This window comes from Vigna umbellata, chromosome 11 (genome assembly GCF_029865625.1).
Source record: "Vigna umbellata cultivar VRB3 chromosome 11, Vumbellata_1.0, whole genome shotgun sequence".
In the NCBI taxonomy this organism is placed as follows: Eukaryota; Viridiplantae; Streptophyta; class Magnoliopsida; order Fabales; family Fabaceae; genus Vigna; species Vigna umbellata.
Genome location: NC_142175.1, coordinates 22152668 through 22174486, shown reverse-complemented (window position 1 = coordinate 22174486; position 21819 = coordinate 22152668). Strand labels below are relative to the sequence as shown.

The following is a 21819-nucleotide window of genomic DNA, read 5'->3' as shown; positions in this document are numbered from 1 at the left end:
CAATATTTTCACAGCTTTATAATTTCTGACTAGAGCATTTGAACTATGTTGTCTTTTCTTTTTCTTTTCCTTTTTATTTTCTTAATTTGTTTCGCAAAAAAAAAAAAAAAAAAAAAATATATATTTTAAAATATAGCTTAACATCTAAGATACCCTAAAGGACTTGAACCAGTTATCAAATCTTGGAGAACCAAGGGAAAGTTCAAGAAGGGATGAAAGTCGGTGTCCAACAGTTGAATGAGCAAATGAGCAAATGAGCAAATGAGCTGAATCCTAAAGGTCTTGAATGCGTTACAAAACCCGGGAGATTTTCCCACACCACATCCACAACAAAGAGTTTTAGGGGCACCAATTTTCCCTCGATATGTCCTCTTCCGAATTACACTACACCATTGGGAGTGAACTCGGGACAACTTTGCATTCAAAAGGCCAAAATAATACAGTGAAGGAGGAAACAAGCTTAGGGCAACCACTTTCATGGTCCTTACCGAAATGATTCGGCCCAGTGTTGTGAGCAAGACAATGACAAAGCAACCCGAGTTGAAATCTTCTCCTCATGTTGTTACGCCAATGGATTTTGAGGCTAAGAGGCGTAAATTGGAAATGTTGGAAAAGGGCGAGAGTCAGGAAGTTGGAGGAAGCCTTAAGTTTGAAAATATTGTAGGGCTATGCTTAGTCCCAAGTGGTGATACCTCCGAAAGTATAGATGACAAGGAGAGACCATTTGTCTTAAGGTTCATCTCATAACATGTTTGTTCATACATGTGATGGGAAGTTGCTAATTCATTTGTTCCAAGAATTTGGTTGGCATGGCACCAAACTGGGGCACTCATCTTGAATCTTCGTGCATCCAGTCTTGGGGAGATTTGGTGGATGTTCTCTTGAGGCAGTACAAGTACAATCTGGATGTAGCACCTGATAGATTGCAATTGTAGAGCGTGATGAGGGAGTTCAAGTCGTTCAAAGAGTACGCCCAAGGGTGGAATGAGATTGCTGCTCAAGTAGGGTATCCTATGAGTGACACAGAAATGGTTGTCATGATCTTAAAAACTTTACAATCACCCTTCTATGAGCATATGATGAGCGGTATTTCCTCAAACTTTGCAGACTTGAGGATACTTGGAGAAAGAATTGACATTAATGTGAGGAAAAATCCAACACGATACTATCATGATGGCAAATGTTAACAAATTCGGTCTAAGCTTGGGATAAGGAGAGAAGAAAGAGCTCAATCACATCCCACTGCTCAAATACCATTGGCCTACCCTTTGAAACTGCTCTGAGACAAAAATGGACTCGACCCAAACTCAACTTCCCACCAAGCTGTCAGGCAGAAAAAATGTTGATCAAGACGAAAGGCATATGAGTTTCACTCCTAATCTTCTGACTTATGCAACATTTCTCCCAAGTCTCCTGCATGACAAGGCTCGGTCTCTACTTGTTACATGAAGCCTTTAAAGCCTCAATACCTAAAGACTCGTGATGCAAAAGGTGATTAACATGGAGTGGCTATCTGTCATTCCACCAAAAGTGCTGGTTGTTCAAGTGTAAAGGCAAACTTTGATTCATTCAAGATGATTAAAGTGTGAAGAAAGTTAACCCAGACACTGAGGTAAGGCTTGAGAATGCCTCTACAAATGCCATGAAGAAACGAAGTGGGCTTTAAGATCACACAAGAAATCATAAGTCATTGTACAAGTGAATTTGATGTTGTGGAGTGTCTTGCTACTGGGAAGTTTGCTCATCGGTATCACGTCTTCATCCATGACTTTGGATGCGAGCATTCACTACAGGGTTTCTCCAAGTAGTACTGGAAATCGAGTCCTGAAAGGGTATCGTGGAAAAAAGGAAAACAAAATTGAAAAAAAAATGAAATGAAGTCAATCTTGAGTCATTTATCTTTCTTGCAAATCGTCAAACTTTTGTTTTTCGAAAATAGAAAAGAGCAAAAGAAAAAATGATGAATAATCAAAAGGAAAATTGGGATGTCAAGTTTTTCTAAGGTCAAGTGTTTAAGCAAAAAATAACAATTTGACGCTTTCTCCCGAGATGTTTGTGCGCATTTTGCTTGAAAACCTTCACCCTTCACTGTTCCAAAATAAAGGATGTTCCCCAACAAACACCGTCACTGCCCTTAGTAATGATGTAAGCCTTTACACTGGGGCAGATTGGCCTGGCCAAAATTTTCCTTGCTTGCGCTAGTTGGGTGATCCCTGAATCCATTGAGACAAACAAAAGAACTTCCAAAAAGAGAATAAGTCCACTAGATTGAAAACCCGAAAGGGCAGTCTGTAAAGAAAAAAACAACTCATGTTGAGGTCATCTAATCGTAGAGTTAATCTTTTGAAAATAAAGCAATCAGAGTTCAAAATGATGTGTGGCCTCCTTTCTTTATCAAAAAAAAAAAACACAAAATATAACCATTGTTACCCCGTTTGAGCAAAAAACAAATTCCTTTTCAAATTATCCCCAAGCAAGGGTTGTCACCAGGTAGAAGTCAACTCGTGATGTAAATGAAGAGCACTCAATGATCAAACGAAGAAATTTCATCAGGAAGAGTGAACAAAGAAAAAACAAAAAGAACAAAAAAATCACAAAGTGATGATGAAAAGAATGAAAAAACGAAGTTCAAGAAAAAAAGAAGAGTGCTCAAAAGATCAAATAGTCGACACTATGCCAGATGATAACCCTCGTTTCAAAAAAATAATAACCGACAAACATTCATTTGGGCCTTTAACCCTTTCTTTCGATACCTTCTAGCCCTAGCCACATTACAAGCCTAATAAAGTCCACACAGATTGAATGATATTTGCTCAAATTTTCATAAAGCTTAATTTTGCGATAAGACAAAATGACTTGCAATGTGTCCAAAAAAAAAAAAAAAACAAAAAAAAACAAAAACTTTGAAAATGAAAGAAAAAGAGAAAAAGTAATGTCTCAGGAAGAAGGGATCTCTTTGCCAACTAAGCAAAATCATGCAAAAGAAAATCAGACCGATTGGGGTCATCCTTTTAGCTTATCCTTTTCATACCCACTACCTTTTCTAAATGGAACCCTGTACCAAAAAAAAAATGGGGAAATTTTGTTGATCTCACCATGCATCTTCGCCCTAAAATTTATCAACCCATAATTTCAAGACTGGGGCAGCTTTGCGGGTCTCACCTGAACTATCATGAATCCAAACCCAATGCTCATTTTCCCAAACACCAAACTGGGGCAGCTTTTGGGTGTCTCGTTTCCTTTAAGCAATGTATAAGGAATGATGTGCTTATGTGGCTGTCCCAGACTTCTCCAAACCATTCTAAATAGCTCTCATTCTTCACTTGTCAGTAAATTCAAGCATGTGTGCGTCGATGTCTCGAAAGAAAAAGTCAAAATGTAATCATATCAAACATTAGACCTCGAATGTATGACATTCCTCAATTTCACAAAACACTGAAAATAAAGATCAGTTTGATGATGATTGCAAGTAAGATGAATGACTTAAGCAAAAAAAAAAAAAAAAAAAAAAAAAAAAAAAAAAAAAAAAAATTAGATGAAACACAAAACAAAGCAAATGTTTTCCATATGTGTGCATACATCAAAAGAAATTCTTTCAGATCAAAACCCTCTTCATTCATATGAATGGTTGTCAAATCCTTCTTCAAAAATACAAAAAGAATAACATTATGGTCTTATCTTCAAGTCATGTTGTTTCTTGTTGATAATTTTTTCTCTCATTTGGGGTTTTAATACACATCTTTACACCCTGTTCAGCATTTTACAATGGTTTTTTACGCCTTGTTTCCCATATCCTCATGTCAGGACATTCTCTTTAGCGAATGGTCACTGATGCCTTTTCAAGAATCAAATTTCTGTCAAAATTTCAAAAAAAAAAAAAAAAAAAAAAAAAAAAAAAGGCATTTCATAAAATTACAAATTTCAAGAATTTCAAAATTTGAAAGCCCAATTTTCACATTGGCCCCCAAGCCCAGTTTCCACACTGGCCCAAAAGCCCAATTTTCATATTGGCCCCCAAGTCCAGTTTCCACACTGGCCCCAAAAGCCCAGTTTCCACACTGGCCCCAAAAGCCCAGTTTCCACACTGGCCCCAAAAGCCCAGTTTCCACACTGGTCCCAAAGCCCAGTTTTCACACTGGCCCTCAAAGCCCAGTTTCTACACTGGCCCTCAAAAGCCCAGTTTCCACACTGGCCCAAAAGCCCAATTTTCACATTGGCCCACACAGCCCGGTCCCCATACTGGCCCATAAGCCCAGTTTCTCCTGGCACCCTAAACTCATGTTTTTTCTTTCTGTTATCGGCCCTCTGCATGGCAATGGTCGGATTTAAATTTCTGTTCTGTGAGTTTGGCCCTCTGCGAGGCAATGGTCAAATCCAGGTTTTAGTTTTCTGTTATCGGCCCTCTGCATGGCAATGGTCGGATTTAAATTTCTGTTCTGTGAGTTTGGCCCTCTGCGAGGCAATGGTCAAATCCAGGTTTTAGTTTTCTGTTATCGGCCCTCTGCATGGCAATGGTCGGATTTAAATTTCTGTTCTGTGAGTTTGGCCCTCTGCGAGGCAATGGTCAAATCCAGGTTTTAGTTTTATGTTATCGGCCCTCTGCATGGCAATGGTCGGATTTAAATTTCTGTTCTGTGAGTTTGGCCCTCTGCGAGGCAATGGTCAAATCCAGGTTTTAGTTTTCTGTTATCGGCCCTCTGCATGGCAATGGTCGGATTTAAATTTCTGTTCTGTGAGTTTGGCCCTCTGCGAGGCAATGGTCAAATCCAGGTTTTAGTTTTCTGTTATCGGCCCTCTGCATGGCAATGGTCGGATTTAAATTTCTGTTCTGTGAGTTTGGTCCTCTGCGAGGCAATGGTCAAATCCAGGTTTTAGTTTTCTGTTATCGGCCCTCTGCATGGCAACGGTCGGTTTTAAATTTCTGTTCTGTGAGTTTGGCCCTCTGCGAGGCAATGGTCAAATCCAGGTTTTAGTTTTCTGTTATCGGCCCTCCGCTTGGCAATGGTCGGTTTTTAAATTTCTATTCTGTGAAGTTTGGCCCTCTGCGAGGTAATGGTCGAACTCTCTGTGTTGCATCAAGACATTTTTCTTTGAATTCAATTATCGTATTTGCTTGGATAAGTTTTTTATTCTTCCATCTTTCTCTTGTGGAAATCCGGACGAAATTTGTGTTTCTTTCTTTACTTAGCTTTTACTCCGATAATACGAAAATATCAACTTTTCATATTATCCAGTAATATCTAAGTAAAGAGGGGCAGCTGTCAACACCCAATTTCGTCCGGGTTGACTAAATAATGAATCTCTTTTGATTTTGCCTTATTTTATTTTCTGTTTTTTATGATTTTAATTCTATTTTTATTATTATTTTATTTCGTTTTATTTGATTTTCTATATGAGTATTTTAAAAAAAAAAAAGAAAAAAAAAAGAAGAAAACAAAAGAATAAAAAAGGAGTGAGGCAAGATCACGTGGACCCCATCTCTAAAAAGAAGAAAAGAAAAAAATTCGTTCCTCCCTCACAGACACGGACAAACACTTCCTTTTGCTTTCCACCCCTCTGCTCCTCACACACCGGGAACCACCCCAACAACTTTTCCTTTTTTGACTCCCAACCTTCATCCTCATCCCCGGACCCAATCATCAACGATCATCCATATTCACCCATCGTCATAGCCATCTTGACACCCACGGCTACTGCCAACACCCTTTCCACCACCTTGATCTCAATCAAATCTCCATTCTCATCCTTCTTATCATACTTCTCTCCTATTTCCCCTAGATTCAAAAACAAAAAACAGAGAAGAACATCCTGTTTAACTTCACCCATCAACCACCAAAAACCCCAAGAGTCAAACCTAATCAAAGCACAGGAACAGAGGGGGAAGAGAAAGAATCGTCGCAACGATTAGTGGCGGCCATCGAGTCGAACTTAAGAGGCGGAAGCGAAAGGTTCGAGTCGATCTCTCTAATGGAAGCTGGTATTGTCGACCACATATATGCATGAACTCTCTGCATTGGGGTTCCCTCCGTACGCTCCGTCAACGCCTCCCCGCCTATCAACTTTCTCGACGATCATTGTTTCTTCTCCAAACATACTCATGCAACTCGACCAGCTCCAAGTCCTCGGTTTACAGAACAACTCGCTCACGAGAACCATCCCGGACCTCAACGCTCTCTCCAATCTAAACAGCCTGTACAACAACCAATTCACTGGTTCTCTCCTTCCTTCACTCTTCTCTCTCCACCGTGTATGATACTTGAAATCTCCCGCAACAACCTCTCTGGCGCGATTCCAGTGACGCCGACAAACTCTTTCTCTGTTAGGGCTTTCCTTAATCGGCAAACTGTTCATCACCCAAGTGTCAAACTCGTGATCGTTGGTGGCGGCGGTCTCGAACTCGGAGAAGAGAAAAAAGGGATTCCTTATTTGCGAGCGAAGAAGAGAAAGAGAGAAGAAAGCTTGGCGCGGCGGCCAGTAGGGTCTGTGGCGACGATCGGCGCACTAGCAGCGTCTTGGGTTGCAGCTGGCGGCGGTCGGTTTGGCTGAGGCGGTGGCGCGTGTGCATGAACGGGCGGAGGTCCCTCCTTTGGCTGCCTCATTTAGAAGAAAGACTCTAGGTCTCTAGGTTCTGAGCTGTATGTTTGAATGGAGAAAGTGAGAACCCCTAAAGTGTTCTGAGAAAAAAAATGGACCTTGGGCCTAGGTATTGGGCCACATTCTCTCTGACTGCCACCACGCGTAACTCCATTCACACCCTCATTCCATTTGGGCTTAAGCCCATTCTGTTTTTGCAAACAAAACAAAGAGAATTGGGCTTGAACATATATTTCGGGATGCACCTCCCATTTCTCATTCTTACACTCCTGACAGCATTGGCCCAAGCAAAGGAGCCTCATTTCTTCGTACCCCTGGTTTTTAATCTCTACACCCCTATTCTTGTTGGGCTGTTTCTCTTGCTTCATTTTTATGCTTTTGTTTCTTTATTTTTTATTAGTATTTGTTTAGTTATTAGTCTTTACTGTATGTAACCCCTTATATGATAACCCCACTCCTAGATCTTGTCTTTTATTTTTATCTTGGTTATTTACTGCACTTTAAATAAAAAAGAAGAAGGAAAATTATATATAAATAATAAAATCAAATAAAAGTATTTTGAAAAGGTTTAAGCACACGTGCGACCGCTCGCGTAGGCCTTGTGCTGAAAACCTTTTCCTTTTCTTTTACAAAAGTTAAAAATCAAATAAAAATATTTTGAAAAGGTTTTAAGCACACGTGCGACCGCTCGCGTAGGCCTTGTGCTGAAAATCTTTTCCTTTTCTTCTACAAAAGTTAAAAATCAAATAAATATATTTTGAAAAGGTTTTAAGCACACGTGCGACCGCTCGCGTAGGCCTTGTGCTGAAAATCTTTTCCTTTTCTTTTACAAAAGTTAAAAATCAAATAAAAATATTTTGAAAAGGTTTAAGCACACGTGCGACCGCTCGCGTAGGCCTTGTGCTGAAAATCTTTTCCTTTTCTTTTACAAAAAGTGAAAAATCAAATAAAAATATTTGAAAAGGTTTTAAGCACACGTGCGACCGCTCGCGTAGGCCTTGTGCTAAAAAACCTTTTCCTTTTACAAAAGTTCAAAATCAAATAAAAATATTTGAAAAGGTTTTAAGCACACGTGCGACCGCTCGCGTAGGCCTTGTGCTAAAAAACCTTTTCCTTTTACAAAAGTTCAAAATCAAATAAAAATATTTGAAAAGGTTTAAGCACACGTGCGACCGCTCGCGTAGGCCTTGTGCTAGAAAACCTTTTCCTTCTTTATTAAAAATACTAAAATATTCCCAGCTACAAGTAATCTTTCAGCTAGAACTACGTAACCCTGATTTCTCATTTTGAATGAGAATACGTAGGAGCAAGGTCAATCCTTGTCGGGCCCAAAAAACCAAAAAAATATATTTTGTTTATTTTTATTTTCATTTTAGGGATAGTTAAACATTTTGAAACCACATCATATTCGCGCATTTAGTTAAAGGTACTGCCTTAGGGCAGGCGTTGTAGGGTGCTAACACCTTCCCTACACGTAACCGACTCCCGAACCCAGAATATGGTTTTCGTGGACCGTGCTTTATCATTTTGAGGTTTTTCCATAGTTTTCCATAATAAACTATGGTGGCGACTCCAAATCTCTTTTTAAAACCCGTTTCTTTATTTGGATCGTCGTCCCGTCGCGATTCCGGTTGCGACAGATGTGTATAAGGAGTGTTGTAAGCAGGAACTTTGGGAGTGCACGGCCAATGCGTACCTGTTGCATCTGGTTGGATGTACCATTTTTGAAAATAAGAGTGGTACTCTCATTCGAGTGTCATACCTACTTCTATTTCAAGATTTGAGTGCATGCGTGAGATATGCTTGGGGCGCCATGACACTTGCACATACGTATGAGCAGCTCGGGCATGCTAGCTTTATTGACACAAAGCGTATAGGTGGATATTGCACTCTTCTATAGGTACAAATTTGTGTTGGAATTTTGGTTTGATATATTTTTGGAATGTATAACACAATTTAAGTAATATTTTTGTAGAGTTGGATCTATGAGCACCTTCTTGGCATGGTAAGGAAGCAAGTGTCATTCATCTATGACAAAAGTGATCCTTAGGCTTCACGGTTCGTACCTCTAAAGTAGAGTTGAAGGTTTTTAAATGGGAGGTCATATCTTGATGGGGTAACATACGATGCGATCATCTGGTGCCCATACCAGTCACATAAGGTTATCCATTAATGGCGATTTGTATGTTTTCCAAGTGGATCCGAAACGATGACATGCTTCATCGAAATTTGAATGAACGCGTGTTAAGGCAGTTTGATTATAAGTAGATGATACCACGACCGCTAGAGAGTATTTCAATGCCAAAGATTCCGATCATTGAAGTTGATTCTCCACCTGCGTGTGTTGTGAGATACCTAGTGTGGTTTAGGAGGGTATGTCATTCGTACATCATTCTAGCCCCCGACGATGACCGACCGAGTCTTCCTCCGTGACTACGGCGATACATCCTAGATGAGGTTCGGGTCCTAGTTCATCGTAGGTTGCTGTCTAATTTTTGTTTATTAGTAACATTTCTAGTGTGAGGAAGATCCTTGATTTTCTTTCTTTTCGAATTTTAATCTTCCTTTGTCTTTTGATTTCATGAACCTGTTGAGCCTTTTTATCATGAGTCTCAAATTTTCTTCTTCGTCTGAGTCTTCATCTTCCGATTTACCTTTGCTTCTTTCAACCTCCGACTTTAATGCCAAACTCTTCTTGTTGGTTTTGGCTTTTGCTTCTTCTTCATCAAGTCTTCCAAGATCTAGTTCATGTTCCCTCAACTTTCCAAAGAGTGCCGCCATAGTCATGGTGTTGAGGTTTTGTGACTCTGAGATTGCAGTCACCTTTGGTTGCCACGACCTGTCTAAAGACTTCAAGATTTTAATGTTAAGTTCATCGGTATCAAATGACTTACCCAGTCCAATGAGATGATTGACAATGTTGGTGAAGCATTTTTGAACGTCTGAAATTGTTTCTCCTTGCTTCATCCGGAACATTTCATACTCTTGGATTAAGGAGTTCTTCCTTGCCCTCTTTACATCATCTGTTCCTTCATGCGTCACTCTGAGTACGTCCCACATTTCTTGAGCAGTTTTGCAGACAAAGACCCTGTAGAACTCATCAACAGTCAATGCTGATGCAATGATATTCCGGGCTTTTACGTCATTCTGAAATCTTTTCTTTTCTTCAATGGTCCATTGACCACGGGGCTTTGGTTCCTGTGCATTGTTAGTAGGAACAGAAGAGCCAGACGCAATAACATCCCAAATTTCACAATCAATAGATTCAATAAATATTTGCATTCTTACCTTCCAGAATGCATAGCTCTCACCTGTGAATAGTGGGGGTCTATTGATTGATGCACCCTCTGCAAAGGTTTGATGTGATCCTGCCATTTGAATGACTATCAAAGCAAGCTCTGATGTCAATTGTTAGAATCGCTGTAACGGAATTATTAGCGTGGAACAAACCAAGAGGGGGGGTGAATTGGTTATATACTTTTATTATGCCTTTTATTATTTTTCTCTTAATTTTTCTTACTGAGCAGATAATTAAATATAAATGACAGAGTAAGGGAAAGAGAAAAATTGCACAGGTGATTTTATCCTGGTTCAGATCACTCGGATCCTACGTCCAGTCGCTTATCTCAAACAAGATAAACCTTTTTCACTAACACAAAACAGTTACAAATATTAATCACAAAGAAAAACAATTTGTAAGAGTTTAGAAATACCACCTCTCTTGAAACCACAAGAGACGAACTTACACTTCCTTTGAATCTTCACAAAGGATGACCACCTCCTTCGAATGCTTCACGAAGGATGATTCTCTTCCAGGCACTTCCTCAGATACACCAAGGATGAACAAGTTATTCCTCTGTCACCGCAGTAGCACTTCAGGACTTTGCAGACAAGAGTTTCCTTAGCTTCAACAATCTCACAGAGTTCTCAAAGAGTTCAGAGATCTTTAGCACAAGGGAAGAGTTATTTTTGAGATAAAGAGTGAGCCATTTTATAGACTCAGCCTAATACCCTTCCATTCTTCGAAAACGGGCCATCTAATGCATTTAATCGATTAACATAAATATTAATCGATTAATAATGAGTACAACGGCTAGTTTTTCAAATCTGAAACCCCCAACGGCTAGTTTTTCAAATCTGAAACCCCCAACGGCTAGTGTTAATTGATTATTCTCAGGAATAATCGATTAACTAATCGATTATTATTAGCTTTAATCGATTATTACAGGGGCAATTGGGTTTTCAGTGCCAACCTCGTTTTAATCGATTAAAACTGGGTTTAATCGATTAAAACAGCTTGTGGATGATTCTCAACAGTAAATAAATCAAATATAAATTACAAGAATCAACCCTAATACATATTTGAGCACTATTACATCAACTTTGATTATTATAAAAGCTTTATAAAATACGGAGATCTTCAATTTGTCTTTATGGATCTTGACTTGTGCAAATTTGTTCATCATCAAAACTACATCTTTGATTTTTGCTAACATAGCCTTCTATTTGACTTGTAATTTTCATGATCAAAGTGTCAACATGCTCAAAATATGATGGGTTACGCTTGGTAGACCTCTCATTTCATGGAAGTTTAGTCTTCTGTGCACCTTTAGTTTTCTCTTTATGCGAAGAAGGTACTATAGATATCATTTTATGGCAAGTAATTTCAACTAGCTTTTACTTAATGTTGATTTTTTCTCAAATGTCAACTTTTTGAATCATTCCTGAACCATGTCAAGTTTACAATCAATGCATAACTCTGGAAGCGCTAAAGGTTGAAAATATCGTTATCTGTGATTTGTTTTTGATACTAAATGCACCATTTTCTACTTAGAAACTTGCTTGAAATCATGTTTTTCTATTAAGTTGCGTGAATAAGAGAGTTAAGGTTGAACTTGATGATTTGATGACTAAATTCCCTTGTTTAGGCAGAAAATGAGATAATATGGAAGCAGAGCTGAAGTGCCAATGAGATGGAGCTCAGAAAGATCTGAAAAAGCACTAGAAAGTAGGAATGCATGAAGCCTAAGCGCCCTTTTTGGAGCCCTCAACGCCAAAGCCTACCACACACTGCCTGGGAGCCCTTTTTGGGGCGTTGAGCGCCACTTTTCCTGAAGAACCACGCCTACTTGCCCTCCGAGTGAAGCTGAGCGCCAGTTTTAGTATCACAGCACGCCTGGGCGCCCTAAGTGGGGTGCTGAGCGCTAGCGAGATGGGCCTAGACTTTGTTTCTGTTTTGATTCCGCTCTATTTAAAAGACCCAGACGCCCTAGGTTTTGTATCTTTGGTAGAGGAGGCGCAGCAACACACTCTTCCACTCTTTGGAGACGAATTTGGATGCGAGAGCCTCCATCTTCAACTTTTAGGGTTTTTCTATCTCATTCTTCTCCATTGTACATCTAGTTTCACCATGACAATGGTGAACTAACTTCTATTTGTTGTTGGGGGATGATGTAACCTTGTGAACTCTCATGTATTTGAATTGATTCTTATTAATACATGCTTCTTTCATTAACTGTTGGGGTAATTCTTCTGTGATCAATGTTTGCTTTGTTTAACTCATTCATAGTCTGATGTATGAATTGCATGAGTGCTGGAAGGTTCCTTACAATTCAGGTTCTTGTAGAATTATCCCCAAGAGCAATATTTCTCAAGGATGGGGGTATATGAGTCTTGGTCATCTTAAGCTCCTGATCTTAAGAATTAATTATTAGGGATGCTAGGAATCGTATGAACTAGTAATTAAGGATAAGCTTTCTTCACCGAGGGATCGAGTTTTAAGTAATTTAGTGAGTGATGTTGACTTTAATGAAAGAAGAAGAATTCTTATATACATGAGAGTAAACTTGGTGAAATCTAAACCCAACAACACATTCATCTCATAACATAAACATCATTTGTTCATCGTTATGCTACTCTTCAATTGATCAAAACTGTATTCATATTTAATTTTTTGTATTTGCATTCTAAACCAATGATTTCTTTCCTTTTAAGTCTTAATTAATCGAGTTATCACACGACTGTCTAGTGTCGAGAGTCTCTTGGAACACAATACTTGGTCTTACCATTTTATATTATTTGTACGATCTGGTACACTTGTCAGTGACTCAACAGGAAGCGATTCATTTGACACAATACTTAAGAAGCTCAACCAGATTAAACTTGTGAATTTCAATATATAATATATCACATATTTTATTTCAGTATTTTTAATATGTGCTTGTGTATAAATACCATTTTCTTAAAATGTTTTCGTGCATGTGGGCCCTTCTAAAAATATTTTATTATTCAAAATTTTGCAATATAATATAGATTGATTTTCCAAAAAATATGAAAAAAATGTAGGGAAGTGTCTAAAGAAAATAGGATGGTAGAAAAGGAATTGCCCTAATGAAAGTGGCCCTTTTATCATCCCATTATTACTGAGTGCACTCCATGAGAGAAAAATACTAAAATATTGTTGTGTCACCACTGCACCATAGATGTAGTCATCACAACCACTGTGTTATTATCGTTGCATTTCCGATCTCTAATGCAAATGAAGAGAGAGTTCATTTTGAAAAAGAAATCATTTTAGAAAACTTATTTTAGAAATATTATATATTTCAGAAAGCTAATTATAGAATTTTGTAATGGAAAACTTGTTTCTTAATGCATTTTATATGTTCTAAATAAGTTGTTCCTCTTTTGAATGTTTTATTTTGAAATTTTCAGAAAGCTTGTTTCCATAAGCATGGAATGTGCCCCAATTTGATTTTCCTTTTATATTCCAAATTTTTGTACCACATTCTTTTTCTCATTTGTTTTAATTCTTCTTTTCATGGAAAATGCCTTTTTTTTTCTTTTCTTCCGGATGTTATTCTCTTCCCACTTATTATACCACATTTTTTTACTTCTTTATAGAATATTCTCTCTTAGGTTTCTCACCTAGAAGGCACTTACCTGCCAACTAAGCATGGATCTTCCACTCAAATGCTTTGCATTTACCACACTTGGTCTGAAAAGAATGTCTCTTTCCCCAGTAGCAAATAGTCTCAAAGGGGTGTTAATTTACTAAAAGAAAATTCTAACTTTTTTATTTTTTATTTAATTGATAGAAAACTCTCTAGTAAGCTAATGCTTTGCATTTGCCACACTTGGTCTCAAAGAAATGTCTCTTTCCAAGTAATATATAAATCTCAAAGGGGTGTAAATTTTTTTCTTTTTTTCTCTTTTATTGCAATTGACAAACAATTCTCCAGTAACAATTTGCAGTGAGTGTCACCATAGAAACATAACAGAAAATATTCCATGTTTTTTTTTTCATTTTTTTTTTTGTGTATCACATATTTAGGAGGCGCTAAACCCACACTTATAATAAAACCTCTTCCCAAAATGGTTCCAAAGCTCCTTTAATCTTTATGGTTAGGGTATATCATGGTTTTCTGGTTAAAGGCTTGTAATGAGTTATATAATCAAAGAAAACGATCAAATAGGCTCAAAGGGGTATCAAAGGGATATATTTAGCATGGGCCAATTTGGCCAGAAGCTTAAAGAAAGAAGGCCTGAGTCATTTCAATATTGCATGGGAGACAAAAGGCATAAAAAAGAGTCAAAGCAAAACCTAGAGTAACCACCATGATAAGTGTAATCACACAAGAAAGAAATCACATGGAGAAAATGGTTCATGCACGAAATAAGGCGCCTCAAAACTTACACGGTTAGATGTTCTATAAAAAATGTTTCAAAACTTTAATTTTTCAAAAGTCATCTCACCGAACAAAAAATGCACAAACAAGTCATATAGGTTTATAAAACCAACCCACCAAAAGTAATGTAACTTTCAAAATTCATACACATACAATCAAAGAAAACAGTCAAACTTTTCTGTTAAGAATCATTAGGATTCCCTAAAAAGAAAAACAACAAAAACAGAGTTAAAGAAATACAAAATCTAGAAATCTTATTATTAAGCTCTTAAAACAGATTTAAAAATTTTATTAAGCATGATGGACAAGCTACAAAAAAAGGAAATGCTTGAACTGCATGAAAACATAAAACTAAGCATGACAACAAGGAAATTAATACCAAATAGTCGTGCAAATATCAGTTATAATATTGATTCAGTTGGTTGGATACTTGAAGAAGTTTAAATTCCCATATCAATCTCTATTACAATGGTATAAAATGCAACTTTTAAAAGCAACCTACATTCAACCATTGAAAAAAAAATGAGATTTTGCACCTAGTTTTTAAAAATGATATATGCAGCGTAATTACAGATAATCCTAAAATGGAAAGCTTTCAGTTATCTATGCAGCATAGGTTTGAAATTTCAAAATACGTTTGGAAACAAGTATGTACATGCAAGGGAGTTTCTAGATATAAAACTTCCTTGAGCTCTTAGAAAATGGAATTTGGGATTTATGGATTCTAAACGTAACTAAAGCAAGATTAGAAGAATGAATAAACAACTAACTATTGTTTGAATGAATTTCTAAGGTTATGTTCCATCAACAATACAACTAAAAATGTCAAAAAATGATGGGAAAAAAGAGAAAATGTCAAGATGATTCATTGAAGTTCTACTTTAGTGTTCTCTAGCATCACATGTTAGGGAAGCTATAGTTTTGTATTACCTTGTTTTCCTATAGATTCAATGAAAGACAATTTCATCATTTCCATTAATGTTAGGGTTAGGTTGTAAGCGTTAGGGTTAGGTTGTAGGGTTTGTGGTTTAAGGTTAGGGTTATGGTTATGATGTATAGTTAAGGTTTAGGGTTAGGATTAGAGTTTAGGGTTTAACGTTATGGTTAGGGTTTAGGGGTTATGGGTTATGGGTTAGGGTTTGGGTTTGGGTTTCGAGTTAGTGTTTAGGGTCTGGGTTTTAGAGTTTAATGTTACGATTAGGGTTTATGGTTAGGGTTAGGGTTAATTATAATGTTAGGGATATGGTTTAAGGTTGAAGTTAGGGTTAAGGTTATGGTTTGAGTTTAGGGTTAAGGTTTAGAGGTTAAGGTTTAGGGTTTCTGGTTAAGAGTTAGTATTAGGTTTAGGGTTAGGGGTTATGGTTAGGGTTTATGGGTTATGGTTAAGGGTCAGTGTTATGGTTTAGGGTTTATGATTTATGGTTATGGTCAGGATTTAGGGTTATGGGTTGTGGTTAGGGTTTATGAGGTAGAGTTTATGAGTTAGGGTTAGGGTTATGGGTTATGGTTTATGGTTCATGTTTTAGGATTTATAATTAGGGTTAGTTAATTAGGGTTTAGAATTTAGAATTTAGGGTTATGATTAGGGTGTAGGGTATAGGGTTAGTGTTTAAGGGTTAAGGGCTAGGCTTAGGGTCATGGGTTAGGGTTTATGGTTTAGGGTTATCATTATGGTTTATCGCTAGGGTTAGTTAACTAAGGCTTAGGATTTAGGGTTAGGTTATGGGTTATGGGTTATGGGTTATGGGTTAGGGGTTAGGATTTATGGTTTAGGGGTTAGGGTTAGGGTTAGAGTTATGGTTTAGTGTTTAGGGTTAGAGTTACAATTAGGGTTTAAGGTTATTGTTAGGATTTAACATTTAGGTTTTTAGATTAGAGTTTAGGGTTACGATTAGGATTTAGGGTTTTGGGTGAGGGTTTAGGGCTCCAGGTTAGGGCTAGTGTTTAGGGTAAGTGTTAGGGTTTATAGTTTAGGGTTTAGAGAAAGGTGAGTATTTATGGTTATGGTTTAGGGTTAGTTAACTACAGTTCGTTAACTAGGGTTATTTAACTAGGGTTTGTTAACTAGGTTAGTTAACTATGGTAACTAGAGTTAGTTAACTAGAGTTAGTTAAATGAGATTAGTTAACTAGGGTTAGTTAACTAGGGTTAGTTAACTAGGGTTAGTTAACTAGGGTTAGTTAACTAGGGTTAATTAACTAGGGTTAGTTAATTAGGGTTAGTTAACTAGGGTTAGTTGATGGAACGTCTCTTAAACGTTCATGGTTAGTAGAAGTTGACAGTTCTTTAATAGGGGTGAGACATAAAGCGATATTTGGGTCATGGTTTGCTCTCCTAGAAAATTCCATCTACATCAACTCATATTATAGTTAATATAAAATCATATTACAAACTCTTAGTATCAATAATATAAGTGTACAACAATTAAAATATATTTACTAACAAACTATTAGGATCATGCAGTATTACAACTACATTCTGCAAGATCCATTGTCTGCCAACATTTACATACAAAACTCAATACATAATATACTTACTAAGGAACTCCCACTGGTTCTAAATCAAATGCATAATTACTGATACATTTTGTAATAACCATGGCTTGCAACAAGTAGATACAAAAATCAATACATAATATACTTGTTACAAACATTTGACCTTGTCAATAAACACTTATTACAATTAATACCTCCTTTTGTGCAAGTAGACTTTTTAATGTGATCAATAATTTCAATATCAGTTGAAACTCTCATTACTAAAGCATGTTGGTTCTTTCCTTAGAGCCTAATCTTAAAGGCTCAAGTACATCCTAAGATAACATTTAGATCCTTTGGAAAACACTTGGGATCATCCTCACCATCGTAATACACAAAATAAAAGGCCAAATTACTATGTTATAATGTTTGAGTATAACATTAATGAAGTGCTACTACCTTAATAATTTTTGTTCTTAAATCATCAACAATATACCAATCAAATTGATGAGGTCTTGGTCCAATAGAAGAAAGTTGGCAACATTTTTGGGATCAAAAACTTAAATTCAAGCTTGTATCTACATCAATGAATGGAATTTTGATATTAACATTGTAATGTAGTGTAAAATATATAAACAACACATATTTAACCTAATTCTTGGTTTATCAGTATAGGCCTCACAATTGATACATTTAAAAGAACCAACTTCATGAGTTCTTTTTATGCAATAGTTCTTTTCGAGCCATCATTCCCTAAATTAAATTTAATTGTACTCGTAACAGTTACACAAAAAATTTCGTACCTCCATAACACATATGTCAATATTAACATCAAGTCCAAAATTTGAATCCACTGTAAAAAAAAATATTTGGAAGTTCAGTAGTACCTTATCTTGATAATCTCAGATGCTTTTAGCAACAATTTTATAAATAAACCTATCAACATGACTGATTTGGAGGAGTCATTGTACTGGCTTCCCTCCTCATGATATTCAGTTCTGCAAGTTCTGCAAATTACATGTTAATAATGATATCATAGAGATAGATACGGAGGAAAAAGTAGTGTCCTATGCAACTAAAAATTCTTGTATGAATATCTACTTATCATAATCAATACATTAGAATGGATGCTTCATACAATGTATGAATTTAGTAAGGGAAAATAATCAAGGCACCAAAACAATCAAAGGAATATTGTATAAATAAATTGATGGTAAAAAGTTAAATTAAAAGGTTCACTCACTAAGTTACCCCTTTAATCACTATGGATACTTAATTGGGACTAAAATCTTATCGAATTTGTATGTTAGTGGATCATACGGGTGAAAAAATGTTGAACAATTGCCAATAAGCTAATATCTCTTCTCTTATATTTTCCTGCTCCCTATATTTCTATCTTTTACCTGAAAGGAACAAGAAAGAATATATAGTTACCAATCTAGATGCATATGATTAAAAACAGGATGTTATTATTGTAATCATAACTTTTTCTTTATGAGAAAAGCACATAAAATTTTAACATCAATCTAATAAAACCAAACAAAATTGAATGGAGATTGTTAGTACAAAAGAACACACAAAGAAAGCTCATCAGTGTTAGAATACATGACAAAAATTCAATAGTTGTTCCTATTTTGAAATCTTGTTCTATTTTGAAAATTTCAAAAAGCTTGTTTACAAAACAAATCATCTAGAAATTATTTTTATAAAAGACAAAATAATCATTTTGAAAATTATGGGGGTGCAGTTAGAAATTATTGAGATGCTGAAAAAAATAGAGGCATGAAAGTATATTAATTTGAGGCCCAAGCCCAAGAGAGAAGGATAGAGAATGCTTTGAGTGTCTTTGAATCGTACTGCATTTGCATTTGCATTTGCATTGCAGCATAAACCCCTGAAACAGACATTGAGCAAAAGAAAGGAAGAGAAGAAGAAGATTAACAGAAGAACAGGGAAAGAGAGATGAGCGACGGAGGAAAACGACAAGGTGGAAGAGCGTTGCCTCCGCCACCACGCGGCCCGCCGCCTCCTCCTCCCTCTCGCCCTCGCCTCGAACCTGTCGATCGCGAAAAGGTACTCTTCCTTCATCCTTTCCTTTTCTTCTTCTTCTTCTCCTTCTTCTTCTTCTTCTTCTTCTTCTTCTTCTTCTCTCTCTCACTCACCATCTTTCGTTAATTCAACCTTCAGACATGTCCGTTGCTGCTGCGAGTGTTCACCAAGACCGGAGGTCACCACTCGATGGAAGACTTCGCCGTCAGAGGAAAAGAGCCAAAGGACGAAGTCCAGATTTACACCTGGAAGGACGCTACTCTCCGAGAACTCACCGATCTTGTAATTGCAATTTCCATTCTCATTCAAGCCCTTTCTCTGTTCTCTCTCCAATTTTTTCCCCTTTCTGCTTCACTCACTCTCTGTTTTCCGCAGGTTAAAGAAGTTGCCCCCGCTGCGAGAAGAAGAAACGCCAAGCTTTCATTCGCCTTCGTGTTTCCTGATAAAAACGGCCGGTTCAAAGTTCAAGAGGTAATTCAGTCTTCTCTATCTGCTTAGGGTTTATTGGTATTGTTTTTTTTCTTTCTATTTTTTGCCCATGCATATACTATTTTTCTGCGCCTAAGTTTGAGGATAATGTGTGTGGTTTTGATTGTGAAGTAACTACATAATGCACAACTGAGCGTTTGTTGATGAGTTTGGACAGTTTAGGCATAAAACCTTCTTCTCAGGTTTATATTATGGAAAATTGCTAGCAAATGCTGTCACAATTGTGACGCCCCAGAGAACCGCATATTGTGGTTGTAGAGTGAAGACTTTTCTTAAAATAAATCGTAAAACTTGAATTACTGATGCGTGGTATTGCAGTTCCAAATGTCATAAAGTTGGGTTCTGAGCTTTACAAGTCTTCCAGTGGAATAGAATATAGATCAAATGTGTAGTCTATGCTTAATTTATCATCTAAACACAAGCAAGCTGTAATATATGTGGTCATCAATTGTCTTAGGGCTGTTTTAAGATTAGTGAAAATGAACAAAAACCCTTGTCAAATGATTGAGTTTGGGAACTTGATTATTGCTTGTTTGTGTGTTTTCATAGGCACTGTAGGGATCCCATTGTGGTTCAGTTCAGGCAACCCATGCATGCCTTTTGCACATGTGAAAAAAAATCTTTGAAAGACCAGTCATCCAACTTGAAAACTATGAATGCTAAAGGGATGAAATAAAATAGAGATCCCATTGTGGTTCAGTTCAGGCAACCCATACATTCTTTTTGCACATGTGAAAAAAAAATCTTTGAAAGTTTTGTCATCCAACTTGATAACCATGAATGCTAAAGGGATGGAATAAAATAGTTAGAATTATAATGTTTAAGGAATGATTATAGAATTATTATATAAAATAGAAAATATTTCTGTTTTTACTGTATTTTTTAGCCGTTATTTTGTTATTCATTCTCTTTTGGATACCTCTCACCTCAAAGCTTGAACCCCCCTTAATGGTGCATTTAGTGTTTTGCCTTTGGTCAGTACACTCTTAACAACTGTTATGAGTGTTTAATGCAAAAAGGTTGTCATATTTTCTTGTAGCCAGTTTAGTTCTTCCCTTCTCATAGGTTATGTTCCGACAATGCAATTGTAGTTATGTGGGGTTGGCCTGGTTTTTGGAAAAAGTGATCCCAATCGATAAATGGGATTGTGATTTACCTATTGGGAAACCCATGCCAAAAGCTAGCTTTTAAGGGGGATAACGAAACACTTATATGCTCCACCGAACATCTCTTTGATGTAGGGACTTAGGCTCAATACCAGATGTTAAACAAGCACGTATAGTTTAAAATGAATGTCGTTATTCCTATTACTCTTTTTACAACCATACTATGGGTACAGATTAATGACTTAAACAATAACTAATACTGTTGAGGACATCGAGCGTACATAATGTGGGTATTTCACTTTGGACACGAGATAAAGGTCCCCATCAATATTATTGTTACTTTCGGTAATGCTTACTCAGTACCAATGTCATGGTCACCAAAAAAAATGTTGATTGTTGTTATTATGAGTTGGAGCTTTAATGTTGAATCATTCTCATATTTTGTATTCTCTGATTGCGCTTCATGAAGGTGGGTAAGACATTATCTTATGGAAATGGAAGATTGGATGATGGCAAGGCTTTAGCTGAACTTGGTTTTGAGGTAAAAATAAATAAATTCTTCTCATGTTTATGCTTGATCATGACAAACTATATTGCTAACTTAGTTCGTGAATGTGCAGATTGGTGATTACTTGGATGTGGCTATTCTGTAGTTTATTGTGGATACTGAATAGCATCTCGCAATTGTTACGCGTTTTGGGCTGCTCATTAGATTTATTTTAGAGTTAAAAAGACTGTACCATGGAAATATTTAACTGTTAAGTGTTATATGAAACTCATACAAGTCCAGCTTATTTGGTTGCAAAAAATGATAGATTGACTATTTCTAATCCCTATTATTGCAGGCCTTTCTCTCCCCAATCTTTTGTCACCCAAGATAAAAAGGAATGGATAGTTTTAGATAGATAGAATACCAAATTAATGAGTAAGAATGGTTGGATTTCGTGATTTAATGGCTCAAATCTAAAGATACAGTTGCGGTGACTGTGAGAAGGTCTTTTAAAAACGAATGATTTGATTACACAAGGAAAATGGGGAACATGCATTGACTTAATGAAAATAGAGTTTGGCAAATAGACAGGGTCCTTTTAGGATGGAGCTATGGATTAGCCATTGTAAAGAATTTAGGTAGTATTGGATAACAAAGTGAGAGTCCTATTAGACAAACCATTTCCTTAATGGAAAATATACTTATGAGTGTCAAATTTCATTAATATACTTATTTGTGTAATAGATATTAATAATCAAACATGAACTACAGCAATCCATGTGAGTCATGAACTAGAAACTAAGAAAAATTGTCGGTGGTGATAGCAACCCACTCTTTGAATATTCTTTCATCAATTAACAAAGAGTAGAATTTACAGAGTTTTGCATTTTCCCATAAATTTGTGAATTTCACTTACATGGTGGCACCAC

General features: G+C 36.7%; 1 protein-coding gene across 1 annotated transcript; it reads left to right on the top strand.

Annotated features, from left to right (window-relative positions):
- The first annotated feature begins 18613 nt into the window (after positions 1 to 18613).
- Positions 18614 to 21232, top strand: SAP18 (SIN3 associated polypeptide P18). The gene is made up of 5 exons (XM_047324154.2): positions 18614 to 18829; positions 18944 to 19087; positions 19181 to 19276; positions 20870 to 20941; positions 21021 to 21232. Exons 1-5 carry the CDS (start codon positions 18719 to 18721, stop codon positions 21051 to 21053), a joined length of 456 nt encoding a protein of 151 aa, XP_047180110.1. The 5' UTR covers positions 18614 to 18718; the 3' UTR covers positions 21054 to 21232.
- Positions 21233 to 21819: the final 587 nt, after the last annotated feature.